This window comes from Eublepharis macularius, chromosome 12 (genome assembly GCF_028583425.1).
Source record: "Eublepharis macularius isolate TG4126 chromosome 12, MPM_Emac_v1.0, whole genome shotgun sequence".
NCBI lineage: Eukaryota > Metazoa > Chordata > Lepidosauria > Squamata > Eublepharidae > Eublepharis > Eublepharis macularius.
Genome location: NC_072801.1, coordinates 32262691 through 32286985, shown reverse-complemented (window position 1 = coordinate 32286985; position 24295 = coordinate 32262691). Strand labels below are relative to the sequence as shown.

Genomic DNA, 24295 nt, shown 5'->3' with positions numbered 1-24295 from the left:
CAACTCTCTAACCACTACATCAAACTGGCTCTTGAGTTCAAAGGAAGCAGCCACATTACCAGTCAAGGTTCAGAAAGAGCTGAGGTCCACATAGCACTTTCCACTGAAAGGTTCTTAGTCCAAAGTGATCTAATCCAGACTGTTTCAGGCAGGCGTTGGTCTACAGTAGAACAGCAGGATTTGAGTCCAGTGGCACCTTAGAGACCAAGGAGATTTTCAGGGAGTACATTTTCAAGAGTCAAAGCACCCTTTTTTGGGGTATCTAAAGAAGGGAGCTTTTGACTCTTGAAAGCTTATTCCTTGAAAATCTTATTGGTCTCTAAGGTGCTATAGGACTCAAATCCTCCTAATCCCGAAGAATTATCTGAAGAAGTGAGCTGTGGCTCACGAAAACTCATACCCTACCACTAATTTTGTTAGTCTTATAAGTGCTCTATGCCCCGTATTCAAGGCCTCAGATTTTCTTCTGAATGCGTGCTAAGAGCACCATTGCTTTATTAGCACTCCCTTTGTTGCGGTTTGTGATGTCCATTGTCCAGTATGAGAATATTCCCTTACACTGGGGGTATACAACCAAGGAGTGAGAGCAGCTCCTAAGCTTGAGAGGCAGCAGGTTTCTTCATTCCACTCAGGCTACTCTCATGTGAAGCTGGGACCAAAGTGGAGGTGGACCTCACCCAGACACGTCTAGGGTAGATGTGTCAATAAACACACGGGGATCCTATAGTGGGTATGAAAGGTGTCAGTTCTGTTTAAGCCCCGCTTAATATAATTAAACTTACATATTCTAATTCAGCAATTTCTTGCTGTAGTCTTCCTTTGAAGTTACTTTGTCAAAGAATCATAACTTTCAGGTCAGCAATGAAATGTCCTGGTAGACTGAAATATTTCCCCCCATTTTTGATGGCAAAGTGTGTCCATTAATACTTTTGCACAGATGTAGATCATAGAAGGGCTTTACTGACCACATAGTGCATATATTATGCTGGAGGATGAGCAGTGAATGGTAGGGCTGACGTTATTAGGGCCCAGAGGAATATTGCCTGAGTGAGCAGCTCTGGGTGGGGATGGGGTTAGTTTCTGGGTCTGCTGCAGGGACTGTTTCTGTTAGGTGGGCCATTCTTGTTGGTGAGCAACTATTTTTTGATTAGGAGGCCATCCCTTACCATGTCTGGTGCAGTGGTCAGGGTGTCAGACTAGCGCTGGGGAGACCCTAGTTCAAACCCCCACTCTGCCACAAAGCTTGCTAGGTGACTCTAGGCCAGTCCTTCTCTCTTACCTTAACCTACTTCCCAGAGTAATGGTGAGGACAAAAATGGAGGAAGCACCCTAAGCAACTTGGATGAAGCAGGGGGAGGTAATAAATAAATAAATACACCATCCCAGTTCAACAGAAAAGAAGCATCCTTATACAAGATGGATTCACTGATGATACGATGGAGTGGCTTTAGCTGAGCACTGCAGGGGACAGCTGGAAGTGTTTTGTCACTATCTTTTTCACCCTGTCCTGTAATAGTCTCCTCAACAGTATATGTCAATCTGTTTCTTCCTTGAAAGGGTATTATAGTTTTTAAGAATTCCTGAATTAAATTCCTGCCTGAGGACCTGCAAGGAATGAGGCTGTATTGACTATACATGAAGGATCATGTGGTGTGCTCTGAATTCCCACCATGAGTCTGACAAGGTGGGCTCTAGCCCATAAAATCACCTTCTTCGATACGGCTGTCAGTTTTTTCAGTGACACAAGATTCCTTTCTGTCTTTGCTGTAGCAGACTAACATGGCTCCCACACTGGAATACACAGTGAAAGAATGTACAGAAAAGAGCAACCAAAGCAATCAGAGGGACAACAGAGGGTTGCTAAATGAACAGGGTGGTGGTGGACTATTTCCTCTCTCTCAGATATGAGAATATGGCCTCATCCCCTGAAACTGGTGGCACGGTCAAGAGCCCACTGTTTCCTCTTACCCCATGTTTCACAGTTTTGGCAGCATGTGCCGCTTTCTTCTTTGTGTCATATGGCGTGAGGATATCTATGATGGCCATGAAATATACCTCCTTTTTAGGAGCACCTGATCAAAAGATGAATAAAAGAGAAAGAGAAACTTGTTAACAGAGATGGATACAGCTATCACTTTCCAAGCTCTGAGCGCAACACAGCTGATGAACTGCCAAGTCCAGCCAATGGCCAGAGACAACAGCTGCCATTTCTCAGCAAAAATGCTGATTTGGCAGAGCATGTGAAGAAACAAGGCTGCCCTGAGCACAGACCCAGCACCTTTCTCTTACCTGGTATATCATGCATTACTGGCAGCTGGTTTCTTTCAAGGGTCCCCCACCCATTTCAAGGCTTTCCTCTCCCCATTCCACTAGACTCACTGTTGCTTTCAACTGAAGGAATATAGCAAGGAGGAAAGGCCCTTATGAAAGAAATCAAACAGCAAGGGAGCCCAATTCAGCTCAGGCACATACAGGCATGGTGAAGGATGAGGCAGAGCCGCAGAAAAACTGGCCGCTTGTGTGTTTTTCAATTTTCTACATTCAGGGAACATTCAGGTACTTCTATGCATACAATTTGGTGGAACAAATATCTGCCATAAACCATTATGTGCTGCAGAAGACACGTCCAGGTGCTGGGCATGGGCCCAGTTTCCCGGGTGTCACCATCATTCCACAGGAACTGAGCCTGCTCGAGATTCAAGGACAGACCTAACACTCCTTTGTGGCTTCTTCTCACATGGGAAGATAGGAAGTGACTTTCAAGGATGTTCAGCCACCATTATTGAGATACTTATTGAGGAATTCCTGACTGGATTCCCCTGAACCAATTCGGGCCGGGTGCTAGGGGACTTATGTACTTCTCTACAACCTCAAACCAGAATTTAGATCTTAGCTCAGGCTAGCAGGACCCCTGGGAGACAGAAAGGGTGTCTCAAAAACACACGACATTACCACTGCAAGAAAAATGTAGGGAACCACAGAAGCACTCTGCATACTTAAAGGTGGGCAGGCCCTGGGCAAGATACAAAAGATGCTTGTCCTACAACAAACACCTTTCTTCTCCCTGCTAGAATATTTCCATAACATAATGTACTATTACACAGCAAAATGTTAAACACAGCACAATTTTGATAAGAATAATACCTTCTGCTTTTCAGACTCAGGGCTATTGTGGTAACTTACTTCCAGTGAGTAGCTATTCCGCAACACAGACTAAAAACTGTCATCTTTGAGCTCTCCCCCCTCCCAAGTTTCTGGATAGATTAGGGTCATGTCATTAAATGTTCATAAACATTCAAACTGCTCTGGATGAAGTTGTCAGCAAGATAATTTCCAGCTGGATCTAGACAGCTTTTTCACTCCATTGCACCTAATCCCCCTCACCCACAGCCTTCCCCCATACACAGCTTATGTTTATGCAGGTCCCAAGACCCCCTGCACAGCTATATTTGGTGGTCAAAGGGAACTAAATTTCATCACTACAGACAATGAACCTTTGTTGTGGGAGTCAGGAAAACCCCATGTGGGGTCCCAAGACAGAAACTGTGACGTGCTGTTGGAAGGGCAGGGCAGTCGAGAGGATACATGAGACCCACCAGACTGGTGGAGAGCAGCAAGCAGGCTGGATCTCACCATATTTATTCAAACTAATCAGCCACCTTTTTATTAGTAGACTGGAAATTCGTCGACTTTTTACCACCAGTTTCCATCCCACCTCCTTTACATTCAATACCCACACCATCCACACTCACTTTCATGGCTTTTCATGGCGTAGACGTCCACTGACGCATCAAACTCCCCTGGTCCAAAAAACCGAGGGAAGTTGAGGAGGTTACCAGGACTGTCCGGGGGGGTCCCATAAGAACCAATGGGGTTCCCCCCGATGCCATCGTTCTCACACTCTTCATCTTCTGCCCTGTCCTCCACTTCCATTTCTTCTTGCTCTGCACGGTCCACGTCGTGGATCCCCACCAACAAGCTGTAATCCATGATCTTCAGCTGGGCAAGAAACTGGGAGCCAACAGAAAAAGACATTCTTTCTCCCCCATCTGTCAGAATGACGCCACCTGCCTGTCTGGACCAGGGCAGACTCCTTGAACCGCCATTAAGTCTCCAGTCCTCAGATCTGCACCCTGGTTGCCTTTCATTAGTCTGTGGTCAGCCTTTCTTTCTGCTTTGACTTCCTTCTCCAATCTTCAGACTACTACTGCCCAGTTCTTTTCCCCCTTCATAATCAAATAACCTTAACTGATTCTCCTCTACACCCTTCTTTTCAGGAGGGCGTTTAAAGACATTTATTGCTTTCATTCCCCATTCTGGATCTTCTCAAGCCAAGCCTAAACACTTCATCTGGGGAAGATGTTTCACTCCTTCCTCAGCACGGCTTCCAGCCCCCAAATGGCAGAATTTGGTCTGTGTGGTTCCTGTTGGATCCCCCTCTCCCAACCCTCTCTTGCATCTTTCCTCCTGGAGTCCAAGGATATCTTCTGCTAAACCTGGGGCTGAACTCTGACACTGCCTTAGGTAGAAGGGGAACATTCAAGCAGCGAAGGAGGCGTGCTTTCTACTTGGCTGGAAAGCTCCCTCTACCAGTGAGTGTTGAAGACGGAAGCGACTGGGACTCTAGATGTTTAGCATGAGGTTCTAGTGGATGGGAGGGCTAATTTGGCCAAACCAGGTGCCTGGTGGGAGAGAAGGGCAGGAGAGAAGCCTTGAACAGGGAACACCAGGGTGCGGTTCAGGCTTGGATTTCCAGGGCCACCAGGCAGCAACCATAACCCCCCTGATCTGAAAAAAATCAAGCAGCACTGAACCTGAAGGCCTGATCCAGTGCCACATCTCAACCTTGCCAGGGAGTGAGGCCACCAGGCTACTTCCCTTGTGCCAAATGGTCTGCTGTCCAAGGCACTTGTTACCAGACTCTCATCAGACAGCTCCTCTGTCAGCACACTTTTCAGAGTTAATTATTTAATCTCTCAGAACAAAGTGTAGGAATTCCTGCTCACACACTGCCCTGCTCTGCAATATCTGTCAGCTCTCCTGCCAGCTCCATAAACTTAGCTTCTTTTACTCACACTCCCTCTGACATCTTTGTTCATGCCCACACCTGTGACCCTGCCACATCTTTTTTTTGTTCACTGACTTACTCCCTGCCCTTTCTTTTCAGGAGGGAGTTTTAAGACATTTGTTTATTGCTTTCATTCCCCATTCTGGATCTTCTCAAGCCAAGCCACTTCATCTAAGGAAGATGTTTCACCCCTTCCCCAGCACGGCTTCCAGCCCCAAAATGACAGAATTTGTTGTATGGTTCCTGTTGAACCACCCCACACAAAATTTTGTCTGTGTGGTTCCTGTTGGACCCCCCTCCCCCCCCCACACACAGGAGTTGGGAAATGCCACCTTTAAAAAAATAAAAGCTGTGCTGCTGTGAAGTCATGGATTATTCATAAACATTCTAACTGCTTGGGGTGATGATGTCAGCAGCAGAATGATACATAGTACAGGTGAGGGAAGTGAAAGGGTAGTTTAGCTTGGAGAAAAATATCACAATATCTAAGAATAGGGGCTGCATGCTGAGGTAAGAGGATGGAGAGTATACAGATAAGAGACATAGTTTTCATGTGTGGGGGACTGGGTACAAGCAAAGAAGGTGAAGGCTGGGAAACAGTGGAGGAAGAACTTAGAATGTAATGATTCAAGGAGATGGGTGACTGAAGGTAAAGGAATATAGCAGAAAACACTTAAACACCTCTTTTTCACCTAACTTTTCCTAACTGATTATCTTTTTTCAGCCTCTTCCATTATGTTTAAATTGAGAGCCTTTGGGGATTTGTTTGGCATTCAGGAGACGATGGGACAACAATGCTTTGGGGGTAAGGAGGTCAAAGTAATGGTGATGGCAGGGAGTGCCTTATGGGGAGCGCCTTACGTGGTCCAACATAATTTCTGGCCAACCCACATTCCCAGTGACCCACCAGCTGCTCTGTACATTTTACCTCAACATCTCGCTTTAACTTCTCCAAAAAGTTCTTTTTACACTCCTCTCCAACATGGAGCTTTTGGCCTTCATTCAGGAAGTCATTGTCCTTAAACGTTGGTAGATCCTTGGCCTAGAGAGAAGATTTAACTAGAATAAGTGTAAAAAACTTAACTTTACATATGACTTTTTAGGATGAGGATGAAAAAGACAATGTGAGTTACCTGGCAGGACAAGAACCAGAAATGTCATAATATTTGTACCCTGCTTTTCCTCCAGTTTGGAGCTCTTGATAGCAAATACGGATGTTGCCACAATGACACCTCCTCCATTTTGTGGCCCCACTCTGTGCTCCTTCTGTTCTGCAACCTGCCCACCCGCCTGCCTTCTTACAGAGGTCTGGCCTGCCGGTCGGCTAAACAGCGGACTCTCCATCAGAGGGCACAAGTGGGAGACGAAAGTGGCCAGACTGGCGAGCAGGAGCATGCTCCTTTTGTGTAACTGAATGTTCATGTTAATCATGGAAAGTAATGGACTCCTGGTTTGGATGCAGCATTGGCACAAAAGGACGAGCCAAGACAGGCGGCTCAAATCATGTATGGGTCAGCTATTATTATGCTTTCAGCCCAATCAAAGTATAATGCTCTGAGGTTTGGTGTTCTAGCCTAGCAGAAAGGACCGCTGGAGACCTCAGCCTGTCACTGAAGGACAAAGATCCTAAAGATGCCCCAGACTTTTTTGTTACAGCTCTCATTATTACCTGGAATGCCTTCCCCTTTGAAAACCCCTCCTGATCACAACACTGCAAGCCCCACACCCCAGTTTCCCTCCCAGCATATGCAGGTGCTTTCTCCTGATGCCCCTGCCTCCTTCCAACCCCATACAAGCCATACTTTTGTCTCCATTATTTCCCTATCCCTACAATAAGAGCTTCCCTCCAATGTGCTCCTCTTTGGAATTGTGCCTGTGTGCCCAGTGGGTCTAAGTAACCTCATTTCCCTTCAGTCCCATTCCATGAGCTTTTCTCCCTGGACCTCTTTTGGATTTATCCCTTGAACTTCTGCTTGGCAACCTTGCCAAATATCATTCTTGGAGCTCCTACCCTCTAGGCTGGTGGAGGTCTATGGTCCGCTCAGATAACCAGATGCCTGCATGTTTCTAAGCCACCCCAGATGACATCCCCATATAGAAAAGAATGCATTTTCTCTTTTCAGCCTCCTTGCCATCTGTCCTCTTTCTCTGCCCTTCTTAAACTCCTTCATTATCTGAGCTACATGCTGCACAGTGTGGGTAAGTATCACGTGGGCACAGAGACCAGGGTGCAGGTACCTGTAAGGCTTCTCAGAGTTTTTGAGCGGTAAGCTAGTGGAATATTACTCTGATGGCTTACTTGTACTTTGGCTTTTCCCAGTAAAAGTTCTCTGGTTATTCTACTCAACAAATGCCTCCACCCTGCATTGATCTTTATTAAAAGATTTCTAAAATAAGAGTGTGGTTCTCCCAAGTGAAGATTTTGGGCACATTTCTATCTAGTCAGGTGTTAAACTAGTCAGCAGGTTCTGCTAAGACAGGAGGGAGAGATAGAAGAGATTTCTCTCCTACACTTGGTTATTTTGTGTAGCAATTTAAGAAGCCAGCTCATGCACACAACAAATGTCTCTGACTGCCACGTGCACAGACCTCACACGGTAACTAGGCTGCCTTTGAAGACAAATTTGGAAGTTTATATTTGTGTCTCTTCTGTTGCCTGGGGAAGGTAGACATGCACATCTTCAACCAGTTTTGTGTTAGCTATTCTAGTCGCCAATTTGTTTCCAGGTTCAAATCAAAGTGCTGAGAAGTAGCCTTGAAGCCCTTAATATCCTGAGGTCTGGAGGACTACCTGCCCCATATCAGCTCTGCTGCCCTGATCCAGCCAATGAGGACTTTGGACAGTTTCAGGTTCCTATCAAGGCCACCCAATGTATGCTGGGCAAACAGCTTTCTTAGTAATGGTTCCAACATTTGGGAATCCCCTTCCACTGGAAGTCAGAAGGACCACTCTTCTAGTAAATTTTCACAAGTGGGGGGGGGGGGAGACTTTTAACTGAATTATTTTTGTGTCCTCTGTTAATAAAAATGTCCTTTAGCCTAAGATTGCAAACATTGTATTTGTACTGTTAAAATCTGTGTGCATTCAGCTGAGAATTATGAACTTTCATAACTGCAGATAAGGCACAACCATAGGATTTCCAAAACAGAAATAGCAGAGAACCTGCTGGACGGGTTTAATCCAGCCATCAGATACCCCAAATCATTCGTGTCCCCATCTATAGTAGACAAATGACTCCTTTTCACTCCAGCTAGCCTGCCTCAAATGTCCTGGTTTCAGGAGGAAGGAGAGATGTCTAATAATATAGTAGCTGAGCTATCTACATGTCTCCAGAAATCTATTTCTGCCTCCTAGAAAAGGCACAGTCAAACCTTTTTCCTGTTAATAATAATAATTGTGCTTATATACCATTCTTCTAGACAGATTAGTGCTCCACTCAGTGCTGTGAACAAAGTCGGTGTTATTATTATCCTCACAATACAGCTGAGGAACTAGGGCTGAGACAAGTAGCTTATCCAAGGCCACCTGCTGAGCTCATGGCAGTAGTGGGATTCGAACCAGTAGAGTGCTGATTTGCAACCCAACCACTTAACTACTATGCCACTGTTGATCACTTAAGAGCCACAAAAAACAAACTCCACCCTTGCAAACAATTTTCAGGCATGCATGAGCCCAATTTGGACTGTGGCCACTGGAAAGTGGATTTAAACCTCTTACCTGTGCTGAACAATCCCCGTCTCTATGTTCCCAATCTGAATCAGCCCGCGTATGCCTGAAAATTATGTTTATAAAATTGCCAAACCACTCACAGAATTTCCAGCATACATCTGGTCTGGCTGTCTTAGTCCCCTGAACAAAAACTCTGCCCCCAAACAAAAGAGTACCTCACTCTCAGACATTAGGCACAAATGAACAGGACACACAGATTAATTCTTTTATTTAAAACCTCCGTAGTTAAACACATACCATCACTACCACCAACCACGCCAAGTAGAATCTGTGTCTGTGGGGAGAGGACCACCACACATCCCCCTTACAATTATGCCCATAGCAGCATTTTACAGCTTTACTCAGGATGCCTGAGATTTCTTTAAAGGCCTTGCCCTAACAGCCAGTCTTACCTTTTCCTTGTCACTGGCTTCTCTGGCTACTGTTGAACCCTGGAATATTTTAAAAATAAAAAAGGAAGAAGGAAACTAATTTTAGAGACAAGGCAGATCAACGATAAGCACAAAATCCCAGCCCCACATCCCACTTAACTAAGGTTTTTCTACGCCATCAGTACTTCTCACAGAGTTCAGAGAGATTGATTCTTTCAGCAGCGTGCTCAGGAGAAAAGCCACAGGCAGCCCCGGTCTATTGCCCAAGACAGCCAGGCAAACCCCAAATCACATGACCGGTTTGTTACAAGTCTAACTGCACAGTTCCTTCACATTAATGGCCATTTAGCCAATATGTATTTTTAAAAGGAAATTACCACCAAGGCTCTACCTCGTCAACCAAGACTCTTTTGCTCTGCCTCTTGCTAGAGTACCACATGACCCATCATGACTGCACATCATCCTCACCCCACCCCATGGAATCACAAGGGCCCAGGAAGTGCTTCTTGTTCTCAGGAAAGGAGGAAACCCCGTTGGGAGAGTCCCCCCTGCTCCCAGCCATACATTAACAGCTCTCACCTTGAGATCGTATTTCCGATGCACCGTCAGCCGGTGGCTAAACACGTTCCTGGTGACGACCATGTAGGTTTCCACTCCATCCACCGTGAGCCTGTACATGCCCAGGAACTGAGGAAGAAGTGTGTTCCCATGGCACTCCACAATGAACTGGGAGGGGCAGGGGACAGAATGATTGCAAAAAGTCAAAGGGAGGCTCCAGATTGTGAAACGAAGGCAACAGGTCTCTTACCAATTTTGCTACTATGTTTCAGGTTCCCTTTTTTTAATGTGGACATTTCAAAACAGAATTTGGAAACCAAATTCATGTCTAAAAAGACATGCCCTCTTCAAGTGGAAATGAGGTATGGGTATGCACACGTGATTGTAATGGCTTTGCTTAAAACCACTTGAAGCCCTGGCCTCAGAGAGAGCAGGGGCCAGAGCAGGCAACAGAGATTATCTGCCTCCATTGTCCTCAGTGAAGAGTCCAAATGACAAACCAAAAAGTTGTGCCTTGATTCTGTCCCCCTCCCCTGAATCTCTAATTTTATTTAAAAGAAGATATAGGAGGATGACACAAAGAGTCCAAGTATTCTGGGGGCAACAGCACTGGGATCGGGTGGGTTTTGACCCCACCCCCCGTTCATTTTTCCAATCTAATTAGTCTGCTGAAGCCCACAAGTGAGAAAAGACAGGTCTAATATAGAATGCCTCTTCCTTTTGCAAGTCTAATAGCCCCAGTGGGACAGGTGATGTGATTTAGACAGGTGGAAGAGCACAGTTGAAAAGGGTCAACCTACTCTCACTCCACTCGCTGCTTTTAAGTACAAAGACATCAGGTAATCCCATTACAGATCTCCCATGTTCTGCCTCGTCTGGTCTTCAGTCCTCCAAATGCATTTGGGTGTTATCAGACTAGACCTTGCATACTGGTTCTAGAAAGCAATTCTCTATGGCAGCTGCTTCCAGCCTGACAACATTGGGAAGATGCCTACAGCGTCTTCATCCTGGGAACTTCCAGGATGCAGTGTCATCTAGCAAGAATGCAACATAAGAAAAGAATAGAGCAGTCTACCAGGCACCATCTACTCTGAGGGCAGCTATGGCAAAGGCCATAACCGGAGGCAGGGAATGGATGAAGGGGGCTGAACACAGAAGCTTAGACTGGCACACAGCCTGCACTGGCTGGTTTGCAATGAAAATCACCAGAAGAGCATCACTCTATCCCCACCATCTCTCTGGTGAAAGCCCTATACCAAACACAGCACAAATCAGTGGCCAGTGTAGTGATTAGAGTGTTGGACCAGGGTCTGGGAAGCCCAGGTTCAAACCCCCACTCTGCCATGGAAGCTTGCTGGGTGACCTTGGGCCAGTCACACACTCTAACCTATCTCACAGGATTGTTGTGAGGATAAAATGGAGGAGAGAACAATGTGAGCCACTTTGGGTCTCCACTGGGGACAAAAGTGGGGTATAAATGAAGTAAATAAGTAAATCAGAGTGACAACCAGTTTAGTTTAGTACTAGAAATGCCAATCAGACTGCAGTGGGACTTTACTCCACTTGTGGCTGAGAAGAGCCACCCACCCACATTCTGGAAGCCCAAAAGAGTAAGCTGGCTGGAGAAGGAAAATGAACATCAGATTAACCTAGAGCATCACCCCTCTTATCCTGTGACAGGGGCACCACTAACTACTCACTATAGTACCAAATGGGAAGAACAGGAAACTCCCATGAAGAAGGGCCCCAGACATGAGCATACACTGGAACAAACCTTCACAGGCTAGCCTATCAGGGATACAGAGATGTACCTGGTGGTACTTCTTTAATATGTTGTGCATCTCTGCAACATCCTCACTTGACACAGCCTTGATGACAAACCGCCGGTCGTAGGTGGTAAGAAAACGGACCCCGCATCGGCCGTGGCTATCACTGTATACTGGGGCACTCCGTGTCACGGAATTCTGCAAAGAGAGAGCAGAAGAAAAGGTGGAGAAGGCACCAACCACACCTTCAGACCAGAGAATTTGGTCCACATTCAGTTGATGCACCATGCATCACATGAGCTGTAAAGCAGTGAGGATTGCTGCTAGCCATGTGTTTTAGCTGCAAGGAAATGCACACCTTTGTCCTCTTATCATACTTAGAGGGATGCCAAGTGCATTCCATGCCAGCTGCACACTAGGGTGTGTGCAAAACAGAATTCCAGTAGATGGACATGGCTACACTTTATTCTAACACATTTTAAATTTGCATCCTCAAAAGTGCTTGTTTTAAAAAAAATGTTTCTCACATTTCAGGTATCTGATGTTTTATTCAACCCATTTTTAAACCTGTCTTTAGCTGTCAAATCTAGATCATGTATTTATTTACTGAAAACCCAAACTGGCTGCTCTCCATTACCCCAATGGCAGGAAGATGATGTCTATTCCTCTGCTATAGAGGAAAGACCTTCCCCAGAGTGCAGAAATAATCATCTCTCTCTCTGATATGACAGCAAGTCTCTAGTTTTATTTCAGTTCAGCTTTTGCAGTTTTTAGCATCTGACACGTGAAGCCATTCCCTGCTGTGTGACTTAAGGTGGGGGGAAGAGGAGGGGGTAAGGAAAAAGTATCCAGAAAAAAGAAAAGGGTCACAGGGAGGGAGAGAATGGAGTGCCTTGGAGGTTCTCCCACTACAAGTGTACATGCATGCACTGCCCCCTCCCACAGTATAATTGAGAGGCCATCAGCACAACTTTCTACACTGTTCAAAACAGCTATGAGGACTAGAAACTTCCAGATCTCTGCCCAATGCACTTGTCCAAGTCGACATCTATACTAGCCTCCATCCCATTCCTCCTCACAGGTCCTGGAAGAGGTTGGTGCCTTGCAGAGAATCAGTTCTAAGCAAGCTCACGCCTCTTATTTCTCTCCCCTTCTCAACCCACCATTACTGCCTTCTTCCCTCTCCTTCTTGAACCCGTCTTCACATCAAACCTGTCTCACCTCGCTGTCTCATTCCCAAGGGTACTACCCCCTTCCTCTTGTCTGGATACAAACCATGAATGCCTTTGCCTGGCCTCAGGCTTTGCTGCATCCTGCCTGATGAACCACTGATCCTAAACCAGAAAGGACTTGTACATACACCTCACCTTGAAAACAAGCATCACTCACCAGCCCCTTCAAACAAGCCAACAGTGCTGCTTGACTCAAGAGCCTTGCAAGCTTGTACTTTGAAACACCTGAATAGGATGCTACAACCTTGTTCCTTACCTGATAATCCTGATCATCAATCCCAAATCTTTCCCGAAGATTTCGGAACACTAGAGGACAGTATTCCTTAAATTTGAAGCGACTTGGCAGATTTTCCCTGGAAGCAAGTGCAGAGAGGATACCTTTTAAGATTATGATTTGAACAGATGAAGGGCCACTCTGTGTATTACATTTTTCTGTGCGCACCTGAATTTTTTTTGAGGACACACCTAAAAGATGTATAGCATGAAGGTAACACACAGCTGCTCAAAATTAAATACATCCTATACATGCACTCATCAGAGGGCTCGGACTGGCTGCAACTGCTTCCAGGGGACACACCTGGGGCAATCCTGGTTTATTGCAGGGTCTTATGAGGAACAAACCAGACCAGGGATTCCAGTGAGGCAGATGGCGATGGGGGGGGAGGGAGGAAACTGAGAAGAGACACCTTCAAGGAAAAGGGTGTAGAGGAAGAAACAAAGTTCTACACCAGCTGCATTGGCTCCCAGTTGAATTCTGGATCAGGTTCAAGGTGTTGGGTCTAACCTTTTAAGCCTTAGTGGGCTGGGACCAACATCTCTCACCATATGTTCCCTGTAGGGCACTGTGCTCAGCAGACCAACATCTGCTGGTGATTCCCAGCCCCAAGGACATTTGCCTGGCTTCGACCAGGGCCACAGCTTTTTGGGCTGTGGCACTGGCTTGGTGGAAAGCTCTCTCCTAGAGACTTGGGCCCTGCAGGACTCGTTACTGTTCCGCCGGGCCTGTAAAATGGAGAAGTTCTGCCAGGCCTATGGTGATGGTTGCATGGGCGAACTTTCCTGCCGGTCTTCCTGTTGTGGTTGTTGACTCCTTCACTCCTGCTGGTTGGATTCTGACAGATCTCTCTGTGTCTATCCAGAGTGACTGTGGGTTATTACTAGATGGTATACTGATTGCCATATCTTGGAGAAATTTTATGTTTTGTAATTCTTTGTATTTATACTGGGTTTTATGATGTATTTATTGTGTTGTTCTATTTATATTCTTGTATTTATGTGACTGAAATGTTGTGACCCGCCCTGAGCCTGCTTGTGGGGAGGGTGGGCTAGAAATCTAATCAATCAAATCAAATTAAAGTAATTCATGGCTTGTCACTGTCTTTCCAACAACTGACTCCTCTTTCCCCTGCTTTTGGGTTCAGCCTCCAGCACCTTCCCCAGGGGAGTCATGGAGGGATAGATGAAGAGTAGGGATGGGGTTGGATCAGGATACATGGACAGGGTAACTCTAAAAAGCTCCAAGGAGGAGAGAGCACAGCTGGATCAACAGATGGGAATGAAGAGTGGCATGGCAGGAGGAGAGAAGAATGAGGGAGGGGGGGGGAAGGAAGAGCATACAAGGGCACACAGGAAACCATGCTTGCAACAAGGCAGGAAGTAGCAAAAAAGCATTAGAAAACAGGAAAAGGAATCGCCTTCTCTTGGTTCCATAACATATCCTGATTAGACAGAATGTTTCATGGCAACATGGAAAGACTGCTTGTTCTCAGTTTTAGACAAACCCAGGTAACTTGCTAATGTAAACTGTGGCCATTTCTTCACATAACTATTGGCTTGGCTTCAAATATGATTGCCATCTCACTTCTGGCTAATGAAGAGCTCTGTGTAGTTCAGACATTCTATCATTCAAAAGATATCCAATAAAAAGAGGCCAACTTCTCTTTCTCTATTTTGTACCCCTGCACATACCAGATTAACTGTTTTGTCTAAATCTCCTGTAAAACACACACACACACACACACTCCCTGAATTGAAATGCTTGCATTTCTCCATCTGTTCCAATGAATAATTTAGCTACAACTACATAATCAATTTTTAAAAATCAATATATAGTTACTACTTAAAACAATTCAAGCTACAAAACGGGGTGCTCAAGTTTCAGAACAGCTCTCCAGGGGCACAGAAGGGAAGTCAGGTACTAGATCAGCTTGCCAAGTAACAGATAAACAAATCTTTCCACTTGCTATTTAAGACGCTTCTGGACTTTTCTCTCAGTTAAGTCAGGCATATGTAGATTTTACACATACTCTCCAATTCAACAAACAAAAACACAACGGGCAGCAAGTATGCTGCCACTCTCTGTGTAGAACTTATTAGTTCTCTTGTTTTCCTCTCCAATGATGCAGCTCTTTCTGACTCTGGAGGGATCAGTCCCAGGGCTCCAGGCCCCACATGGCGAAAGAGTTACATAGCTTACAAGGAGTTGGCGTGGTGGGGGGGGGGAAGAGTTGAAATCACTCTTCCTTCCTGTTCCCCACACACAGCTCTGCTGAAAGGAGGAGGCAATTTTATCCCCTTCTCCCTCCTTGTTCCAGCCCAGCAATGTTCACAGATGGATCCTGTGACTCTGGGTGTAATATTTCTAAGGGATGGAGAGAGCAGCAATGCACAGGAACATGGGGTAGAATACTGCCCAACAAAATTTCTCTAAACCTGAAGAATCAAATCCTGGTATTTAGGGAAGTTTAAGCTCTTCCTTCAGCTTTATAATTATTGCGCCCAATACAGACATATGCATTCAGTGTAATGACTAGTGAAAATCTGTTGAAGACCAAGAATTTTCTGAAACATGCACATGTAAGCAATATTTTGTCTCCCATCAAAATAAAAATTCTGAATTTTAAGATTTTCCACCTATAATTTCTACCATAATTTCTACCTATAAACAATAAATGTATATATATCTTCAAATGGGGCCAGAATTTAATCATGGAAGACTGACCAAATTCAGATGCAAACTGAACAAGGGGTTTCAAATGGTCAGGTGGGTGGGTGAGGAAGGAGAAAAGGAAATGGTGGTTCCCTTCAAGGCAGTCTTGCAAGCAAGTCCACACACTTGTAAAATGTCACTAGCCTTCCTTGTCCACATACATCTTTTTGACATATAAATTGCATGAAGGAAAAAAACAATCAGTCTTTCAATTAGTGAAACACTTCCTTGCGTGACTGCTTGGAGGACATTTCAACTCACCACAGGTGACCAAGTAACCACTTCTTTACAAATCTGCTTTAAGGAGTGATGGGGATAGACCTCTGGAGTTTGCCACATTCTCCCCTAAATGCCCAATCCCTTTTCCAGGGTTCAAGCCTGGCATTAATGGTTGACAGGGTGCCCGCCACTGACTAGAGACACTGGGAAGATTTCCCATGACCCAATGGGAGGGGTGCGCAGCAGCAGCAGCAGCACATTGCTCTCCTCTTTCAGCACCCTGCCAACACAGCCCTTGCTGGCCCTGATAGAATGAGGAGAAGCTGTGATGGGGGTGGAGGGAATCACTGACACCCAAGTGCCGGAAGGCTCACACAGACTTGGAAGTTGGCTCCTTGAAACTGACTATTACAGGGAATTATGTCTGTTGCTGGGATAGCTACACCCTTTCTCCAACCTCGGGCTCAGGAAGATCAGGATGCGCCTGCCTTCACAGACATTTTTCAGCCACTCTTCTCCAGCTTTGATCCCACAACACTCAGTCGTTACCCCAACTAGAATTCACATTCTGTCTCTCTCTCCTGCCCGTCTGTCAACTTCAAGCCCTCGAGCTGCTCAGAGCTTCACCTGTTTATTTAGCACTTCTAGATCACTACTCTGCCTCCCAAAGCAAAACCCCTAGTGGGGAACAAAAAGAAAGAGTACCCACACATTGAAAAATCAAAAGATCAAAAATAAAATGATGGATATATATATATATATTTTAAAAAACATAGCCTCAAAGAGTAAGACTTGGGTCCAGGACTATTTGTATCTGACGAAGAGAGCTCTGACTCTCAAAAGTTCACATCCTGTCTGTAAGGTGCTACTGGACCCGAATCCTGCTCTTCTACCACAGGCCAACACAGCTACCCACCTGAAGCAAAGCCCCAAAGGTCACTTGAAAAACATCCACATGAAAACACCCCCCCCCAAACCTCCAGCCCACAGTGAAAACTTTTCTGAACAGCCACAATTTAGCAAGCCATTGAAATGCCAAGAGGAGAGAGGCCATCTGCGCTTCCAGCAGAAGCCTATGGCCAAGAATGGGATCCACCATAGAGGAGGCCTCACATCTTTGAGCCTGCTTAGGGATCATCTCTGTAAAAGTTGGGACACGGATCTGTGTCTCCCCTGTGAGTCTCAAAGAGGAAAATGTATAGAAGAGGCAATACAAGCACAGAAGTGGCCCAGCGCCACTGGATCAGAGCAGCAGTGACACCAGTCCTTTTCAGGAGAGCCAGTCTGATTCAATGTATGGACCCAGGCTACAATCCATCAAATGGAAGCACAGAACATTCTGTATTGTAGCTGCTTATTTACATTAGCCACGTCTCACTTGTTTCACTCGTGTCACAATCTTTAGCAGAGATACTCCAGTGCAAAGTAAACCCACTGAAATCAACAGCTGTAAAGAGGAGTAACTCTGCACCAGACTCCACCAATTGTCTCCTATGAAGTTAAAAAGCAGCTGTTTATAGAACGGTGGTCCTGCTACGGGAGGTGGGGACACGCCTTACATCAAAAGTTTTGTCCATTACTCACTTGTTGAAAAGATGATTGTCCACCTTAATTTTACTGTAGGCTTTAAAGTCATCGGGCATTAGCATCACTGGGACAGGAACATTACTCAACTCATTAATCTGAAAAAAAAACACACATAAAATCTGAACAGGCTGCAGTATCTGTTTCGAGGACTGCAGAGCCGACAATCTCCACTGAGCCTATGACCAGTACCTGCAGAACCTAGAGCAATTCCACTCAATCGCATGGTTAATGCCACGCCCCATAGAAGTCCATTATACACTTCTGGGAAAGAAAGGGAGATAAACTGTGAGATTCTAAGTTACTCCACTCTAAGCCCACTGAAAGCAATGGGCTTAGAATGTAGTAATTCTGCTTAGGATTTCACTAAACTGTAGTCCAGAGGCTACACCATGCCTTGCCTCAAAAAAGATCTGGGTTCGAGTCCCCCTCCCCCACCAAGGGTGCTCCCACCTCCCTCTGTATAACAAGAATAATGGTCAGGGCTATGCAAACTTCATGATACCATAAAGTTAAAATCTAGTCCAGGGAAACTGAGGAAGCATATATGATCTATATTATGTTGCCAAATTTATTCTGCAGTGTTTGCTATTTTGCACAATTTACTTTGGTTTCTAGAATCAAGAGGAGAGATGAGGTTTCTGACCACCACCACCCATCTCTAGAAAACTGATCAGTGTCACACAACTAACTTCTCAGACTTCAACAAGGACTTTCAAAAATATCTTCACAGCCATCAAGGCCATAAACCTGCTCTTGTTAAATGAAAGCTCAGATTCTCCATCTGTCCTTTTCATCTGTGTCCCTGGGCCCAATCCTGAAAAGTGTGCCATCTCATAGAGTTGTGAAGGCAAAAAGCATTAATACACATTTCTTATGTGTTAGAAGCCTAAACCAACTAGGGAAGGTACAGGTACTACCTGAAGATTTACAGCCCAGAGGATTATAAAAATCTTTGCCAAAAAAAAAAAAAGACAGCAAATTGAAAGCACTAGATAAACAATACACCAAAGAAGGAAAACTAAGAGCCATTCTGTGACCATAAATATCACTATAACTGCTTTTTACAATCCCCCATCCATCCAGATGCATTTCTGAATTTTTTGACACTAGGCTGGGGTAGAGAGTTAAATGCAGGTTTTATTTGTGGCTTAAAGTGGAGGCATTCTTCACTCACACATTCAAAAAGAAACACACACTTTTTCTCAGTCAGTTTCCAGAAAAATGGGAAGACATCTCCCTTTCCATTGATCCTTTCACAATCCCTCTCAAGGTCCCACATACTACTCACATGTTCAGCTGGGATTTAAGCCTTTTTTCTGAGCAGTGATGCTGCTTCTGGGACTCCTTCATGCAAACCTCATCTACCTCAAGCTGTCATTGGCCCCACACTTTGCTAAGATCATCCTCCAAACATAGTTTTTTCTCATCACGCACAGATCAGTCTTGATTTAAAAAACACATAAAACCCCTTTACTTCAGAACTGAAACTCACTATAGGTTTACTACATTTTTGATTTTTTGATTTTTGAGAGTATTTTTCTCTCAAATTAATATTTGAAACTCATTTTCCTCTAACAACTCAAAAAGTAAATAGACTGGTGGCAAAGCACACACTGTGTAAATGCAGAAGGTCCCAAGTTCAGTCTCAAGAGTTTCCAGTGGATGTTAGCTGGGGAAAGCTTCTATCCAAGAGCCCCCATCAGTCAGACCAGCCAATCCTGGGCAACACAGCATAGGACAGCTCAATATCCTTTTAGACTGCACAGGAGTAAAAACTACCTACCGTCATTGGAACTTATCCCATGCTAGGGTGTGCCTCCTCATTGGAAGGAAGCTAACCAAGAATCATAGAACTGGAAGGTTTAATTTTAACCAGTTGAATCTGGTTGAACCCTCTGGAGCAACAGGCAACAACGCCACTCCATTCTCTATGTAACAGCCCTTCAAATATTTGAAAATGGCTATCATATTAACTCTTATACCCAGCTCCCTCAACCTTTCCTCATACACTCATAACCTTTCCAAACACCTCACCATCTTTGTGACCCTCATTCAGACACTTTCCAGATTATCAACATCCTTTTTAAACTACAGTGCCCCAAACTGAACACTACTCCAAACGAGGTCTAACAAGCTCAGTAAAGCTCTTCATGTGATTATTTTGTTAGTTTTAGCCCAGTTTTCCAGCCTGTCAAAATCATCTTCAATCTTGATTCTGTCTTCTGCTGATTTAACTATGCCTCTCAATTTAGTATTGTCCGCAGATTCAGTGAGCACCCCCTCTATTCCTTCATCCAAATCATTTATAAAGAAGTTGAACACCACAGGGCCCAGGACAGATTCCTCAGGTACTCCACTTGTCACTCCTCTCCAGAAGGATGAGGAACCATTTACCAACCACCTATTTGGGTACAATCTGTCAACCAATTACAAATCCACCTAACAATAGCAGCATCCAAGACACATTTTACCAATTTGTCAACAAGAATATCATGCAAAACCTTATCAAAAGCTTTACTGAAATCAAGATAAACTATGTCCTCAGCACACAACCTGCCCCAATCCAACACAGTAGTAACTCTATCAAAAAAAGAGATAAGGTTAGTCTGACATGATGTGTTCTTGAGGAACCCATGCTGGCTCTTAGTAATCATATTGCTCAAGGACTGTTTGATGATTTGTTCTTAAACCTTTCCAGGTTATAAAAGTCTAGCTGACAAGTTAGTAATTACCTGGATCCTCCTTTTTCCCCTTCGTGAAGCAACTTATGCACAGAAGCAGAGGGCAGCCTTCTCGGCATTTCTGTTTTGGAAGTAACTGAACGATCACATCTGATGCAAAGAACATGGATGGCAGAATGATTGAACCTTCAACAGAGGCTGGCTGAAAGGAAGACTAGTAAATCATGCAGAGACACAACTGACTGCCTCCTCTGTGGGTGCCTTAGACCAATCCCAATACATAGTGGAATTATGTCAAAGAGGGCTACCCATTGTGTGCCTGCATGACACCATGCTCCCAGTAGTTTAAATAATGTACTTCTCATGACACCCTGACCTTGTATGTTTTTAGAAATGACTACCCTTAACTATTTGTTGCATGAAGGTGTCAGAAGAACCATGTCCAGCACAGAGTTCCTAAGAGCAACTAAAGGGAAACTTATAAGCAGGGGAAACAACAAACAGCCTCTGTTGTTTGTCATCAAGTTGACTATTTGGATAGGACCTGCTAGCAATTCCTTGTCCCTAGGCAGGGAAAGTTCTAAACTTTCTCCAGAACAGAAGGTGTTAATATTTCATATAACCTAGGGGAATGTGGGTGCTGGGGGGATGGAGGGGATTCTCAGATTCTAAGTAACAATCAGCAAAGGTAAACTGAAGGCAAACAAAAGAGAGTTGTGCAACTTATTCACCAACCAATGTTAACTGGCTGAAAAGGGGCAGCAGCTCTCCCTGTGGCTGATCTCCAGCAACTGGCAACAGGGTCAGTTGCCAGTCAAGCCACCCAAGGGACTGCCTGGGGCAGTACAATCAGCAGGGCACCAACGCCCTGCCCTGCAGGGGTTCTGCTCACTGCCAGCTGGCACCTCCTTTCAAATACCCGCCCCCCCTCGCATAAATGGGAGGAGGTGGTGCTGCTACTCCTTCAACCAAATGCCCCACCAAGCAGCAATATTGGACCATGAATGCTTCTAGGGAATGTTTTCCCCGACAGCATTTTAATGCTAATTATAACTCTGGTCAGTGACACAAAAGAAAATAATTATGAAATACAATAATCAACATATATACACATAGCATTTACAATAATTAAAGAGGCAGCATTGTATAACGGTTAGAGTGCTGGATTAGGATCTGGGAGAACCAGGTTTGAATCCTCACTCTGTCACTGAGTTTGCTGCGTGACCTTGTGCCAGTCACAAACCTTCAGACTAACCTACCTCACAGGGTTGTTGTGCGGATAAACTAGAAGACAACTATGTAAGCCACTTTGTGTCCCCACTTGAAAAACAAACAGGGTATAAATAAAGTAAATATATAAATAATCAACAAATATACACACACACTTTGCTGCACATGATAAATTTAATCTTCTCTTACCCTCTCCCCCAGCAACCCTGTGAGGCTGGTCCTTAATATGTTGACAGGTAACAGTGATTTGTCCAAGGCCATTGAGTAAACCTACTATGCAGGATTTCAATCTAGGTTCAAGGTTGCCACTCTACTAATAGGACAGAAAATGTACCACCAGTACTTCAATGTCAAAGGAGGGATTTGAATCTTTCTAGGAAAATTCCAGGTGCCTGGCCTGTGCACCCATGTAAAAAAAAATTAAACCGTTTTCAGTCTAGTTGAATTTCAAAATCCATCTAGGTGTGCTTTTTCAAACCTACATACTAATGAACTCCAAATTCTTAATACATTCATAGAAACTGAGTTGTCTGACTTACTCCAACAGAAATATATACCAATATAGAACTGCTGATAAACTTTTAGTATAAACTAACAATATAAGTAAGGGGTCTGACACTTTTCATGCCTTCCTACATAATAACAGATGAGAAGCGTCAGCAAAGAAAAAATTCTTCACTAAGGTAAACCTGGAAAGTGGTATTATGCTTGCCCATTAGAATCTAGTTCCCATCACCATGTATGAAAAATACAGTATTCAGAATTTGAAAGTATGTTATGTTAAATTCACTTTGTTAAGCATTTTGGTTATATATATTTTTTTCTAGGTAAGGGGGAAAGCTTACTTTATTTCACGTAACGCAAACCTATTACTCCTTCATGTGTTTTAATAATGTCTGCCACACACTATAAATGATTAAAATCTGATTAAGAGTTATTCACATGGATTAGAATCAATATTCTGCATGGGAACACATACTGAGAAATCTACCGCATAACGATTTCTTGATACACACTCCCATGCAGAATATGGATCCTAATCCAAGCAAATAACTCTGTATAGACTGGTTATTCTGCAGTCACTTGTCCAGAAAAGTGACCAGAATGGAAGGCCCCAGAGGATGGGCTCTTCAGAGGGCCACGAACAGGCACCTCTATCCCCACATGGAGATTAACTGGCACTGGGTCCCCGTCATCTCTTGCCACATGTGCAAAGGAGGGGAGCTGGGAGTGGGGAGCTGCCTGCCTTGAGTGCATTTCTTGCTCACCGTGTGGTTGACCCCCCACATGAGGACGCTCAGGAGGGGCTCTGAGGCTCGGAAGAGCTTCACTTTCTGGCAGACGAAATGCTTCTTCTTCGTCTTGGTCTTGGAGGCACTGAGCGCGGTCCCCAGAGCTGTGCTGACGCTCCCTGGCACAGTGCCCCCTGTGCAGTTTGAGGCCATGGCAGCGTGAGGATCCTGGCCAGACTCCCTGCTAGCAAATGCCTCAGCCTTCTACCACAGGGGGCTTGCCATGCTTCCTGCCACCTGGACCTCCCCCTCTGCCAGCTAATGCCAACCCTCCAACCTCTCACTGAGCAGGGCCAGACCTTGGCTGCTCTTCTACCTGCACCCCCTACTCCCACCTCAGCCCACTGCTTAAAGCTAGAGAGTGATGGCTCCAGGCCTCACCCGGGCAGCACTAGGCCCAGCCCTCCCCCCACTCAGTGGGGGCACCTATGTCTCTTCACCTCCACTGTGGTGCCTTCTGCTACCCCACCCCCCAGGCTCAGTACAGCAAGAGGTCAATTCCCATGGCCCACATGGCACCACACGGATTCTCCCTCACCCACTCAGAATGGACACCCCTCCCCATAGAGCCTGTGGTATTTCCTAACCCCCCCTGCCAAACTCCAAAATGATCTCACCCAGCCCCTCCCTCCCGCCGCTACTGTAATCCAGTCAGCGGCCCCCCACCCCAAAACTCTCACAATGGCACCACCTCTATCTTTATTCCACAGAACACCCCTGAATGTTAATCCTCCTCCCCGCCCTATTTACAAGGGTGTCCCCCTTACCCTGCCCCCTCTTCCCCCTCAGTGGTCGGGCTCAACGAGCGGGCCACGGCATTATTGCCCCTCCTCTCGCCAATGGTTGGGTCCCTGAGCCCCACCCCCTGTCAGATGCCAAATGGTTCCGTCTGCCTCCCCGCTTGAACGCGACCGAACCTCACCCCCTCCCCTTCGAAATAGTGGCAGAATGGTTTCGCCCGCTGCCAAGACGTCCTCCAGCCCCGCCTACCCCCCGCGTTTCCTCCTCGGTGGTTCGTTCCACCGCGGAACCAGATCCCGCTCAGCCCCTGCGTTTAGGAGGTGCCAAGATGGCGGCGGCCGGGGGAGGGAGGGGGCGTGGAGGAGCGGGATATACCATATGTTTGAAAGACGGGGAGAAAGAGAGAGACCCCAAGAGCAGCTACAGTTACAGACGCCGGCAATTACAAAAGGGGGAAAAAAGCCTAACCGGGTCGATCTGAAATAAAAGGACGGAGCTAGAACGGGTTCTCGCCTCGCTCCTTCCCCCCTCAGCAATCGTCCAGTCCTTACGAGAGTGTGTCGTAGAGGGCGGTGGCCACGCCCCTCCGTTCTACGGCCCCCGAAATTATGAATGGGGGATTACGAGGGTGATTCGCGCCACAGCTGGAGTGGAGTTGGGCTCCAGGCAAGCGCATCCTGCCTCTCTGCAGGTGCCGGGCCGGGGCTTGAAAGGGTGCGAAGGACCGCAGGGGGAGAGTCCGACTAGGCATGGGAAACTCCCTGCACTTCCCAGATTCCAATTACAGCGGCCCACCTTCACCCCCACCATCCAGGCTTGCCCAGGGAATGG

The 24295-nt window shown here is 45.6% G+C and overlaps 1 protein-coding gene across 2 annotated transcripts in view; it reads right to left on the bottom strand.

Moving 5' to 3' along the window:
• PIP4K2B (phosphatidylinositol-5-phosphate 4-kinase type 2 beta) overlaps positions 1–23754 on the bottom strand; it is a 32626-nt gene extending 8872 nt beyond the window's left edge. Inside the window, exons 1-9 of one of the 2 annotated variants that reach the window (XM_054995309.1) lie at positions 23491–23754; positions 17518–17615; positions 12982–13078; positions 11539–11691; positions 9749–9895; positions 9191–9229; positions 5997–6110; positions 3753–4011; positions 1969–2072 (exon numbers count right to left, since the gene is read on the bottom strand). In XM_054995309.1, the coding sequence (XP_054851284.1) occupies positions 1969–2072; positions 3753–4011; positions 5997–6110; positions 9191–9229; positions 9749–9895; positions 11539–11691; positions 12982–13078; positions 17518–17582 (978 nt within the window). In that variant the 5' untranslated portion in view covers positions 17583–17615; positions 23491–23754. Of the gene's footprint in view, positions 1–1968; positions 2073–3752; positions 4012–5996; positions 6111–9190; positions 9230–9748; positions 9896–11538; positions 11692–12981; positions 13079–17517; positions 17616–22699; positions 23261–23490 lie in introns of those variants that run through there. The other variant, XM_054995308.1, reaches the window with a different exon arrangement.
• Between the last annotated feature and the right edge of the window lie 541 nt (positions 23755–24295).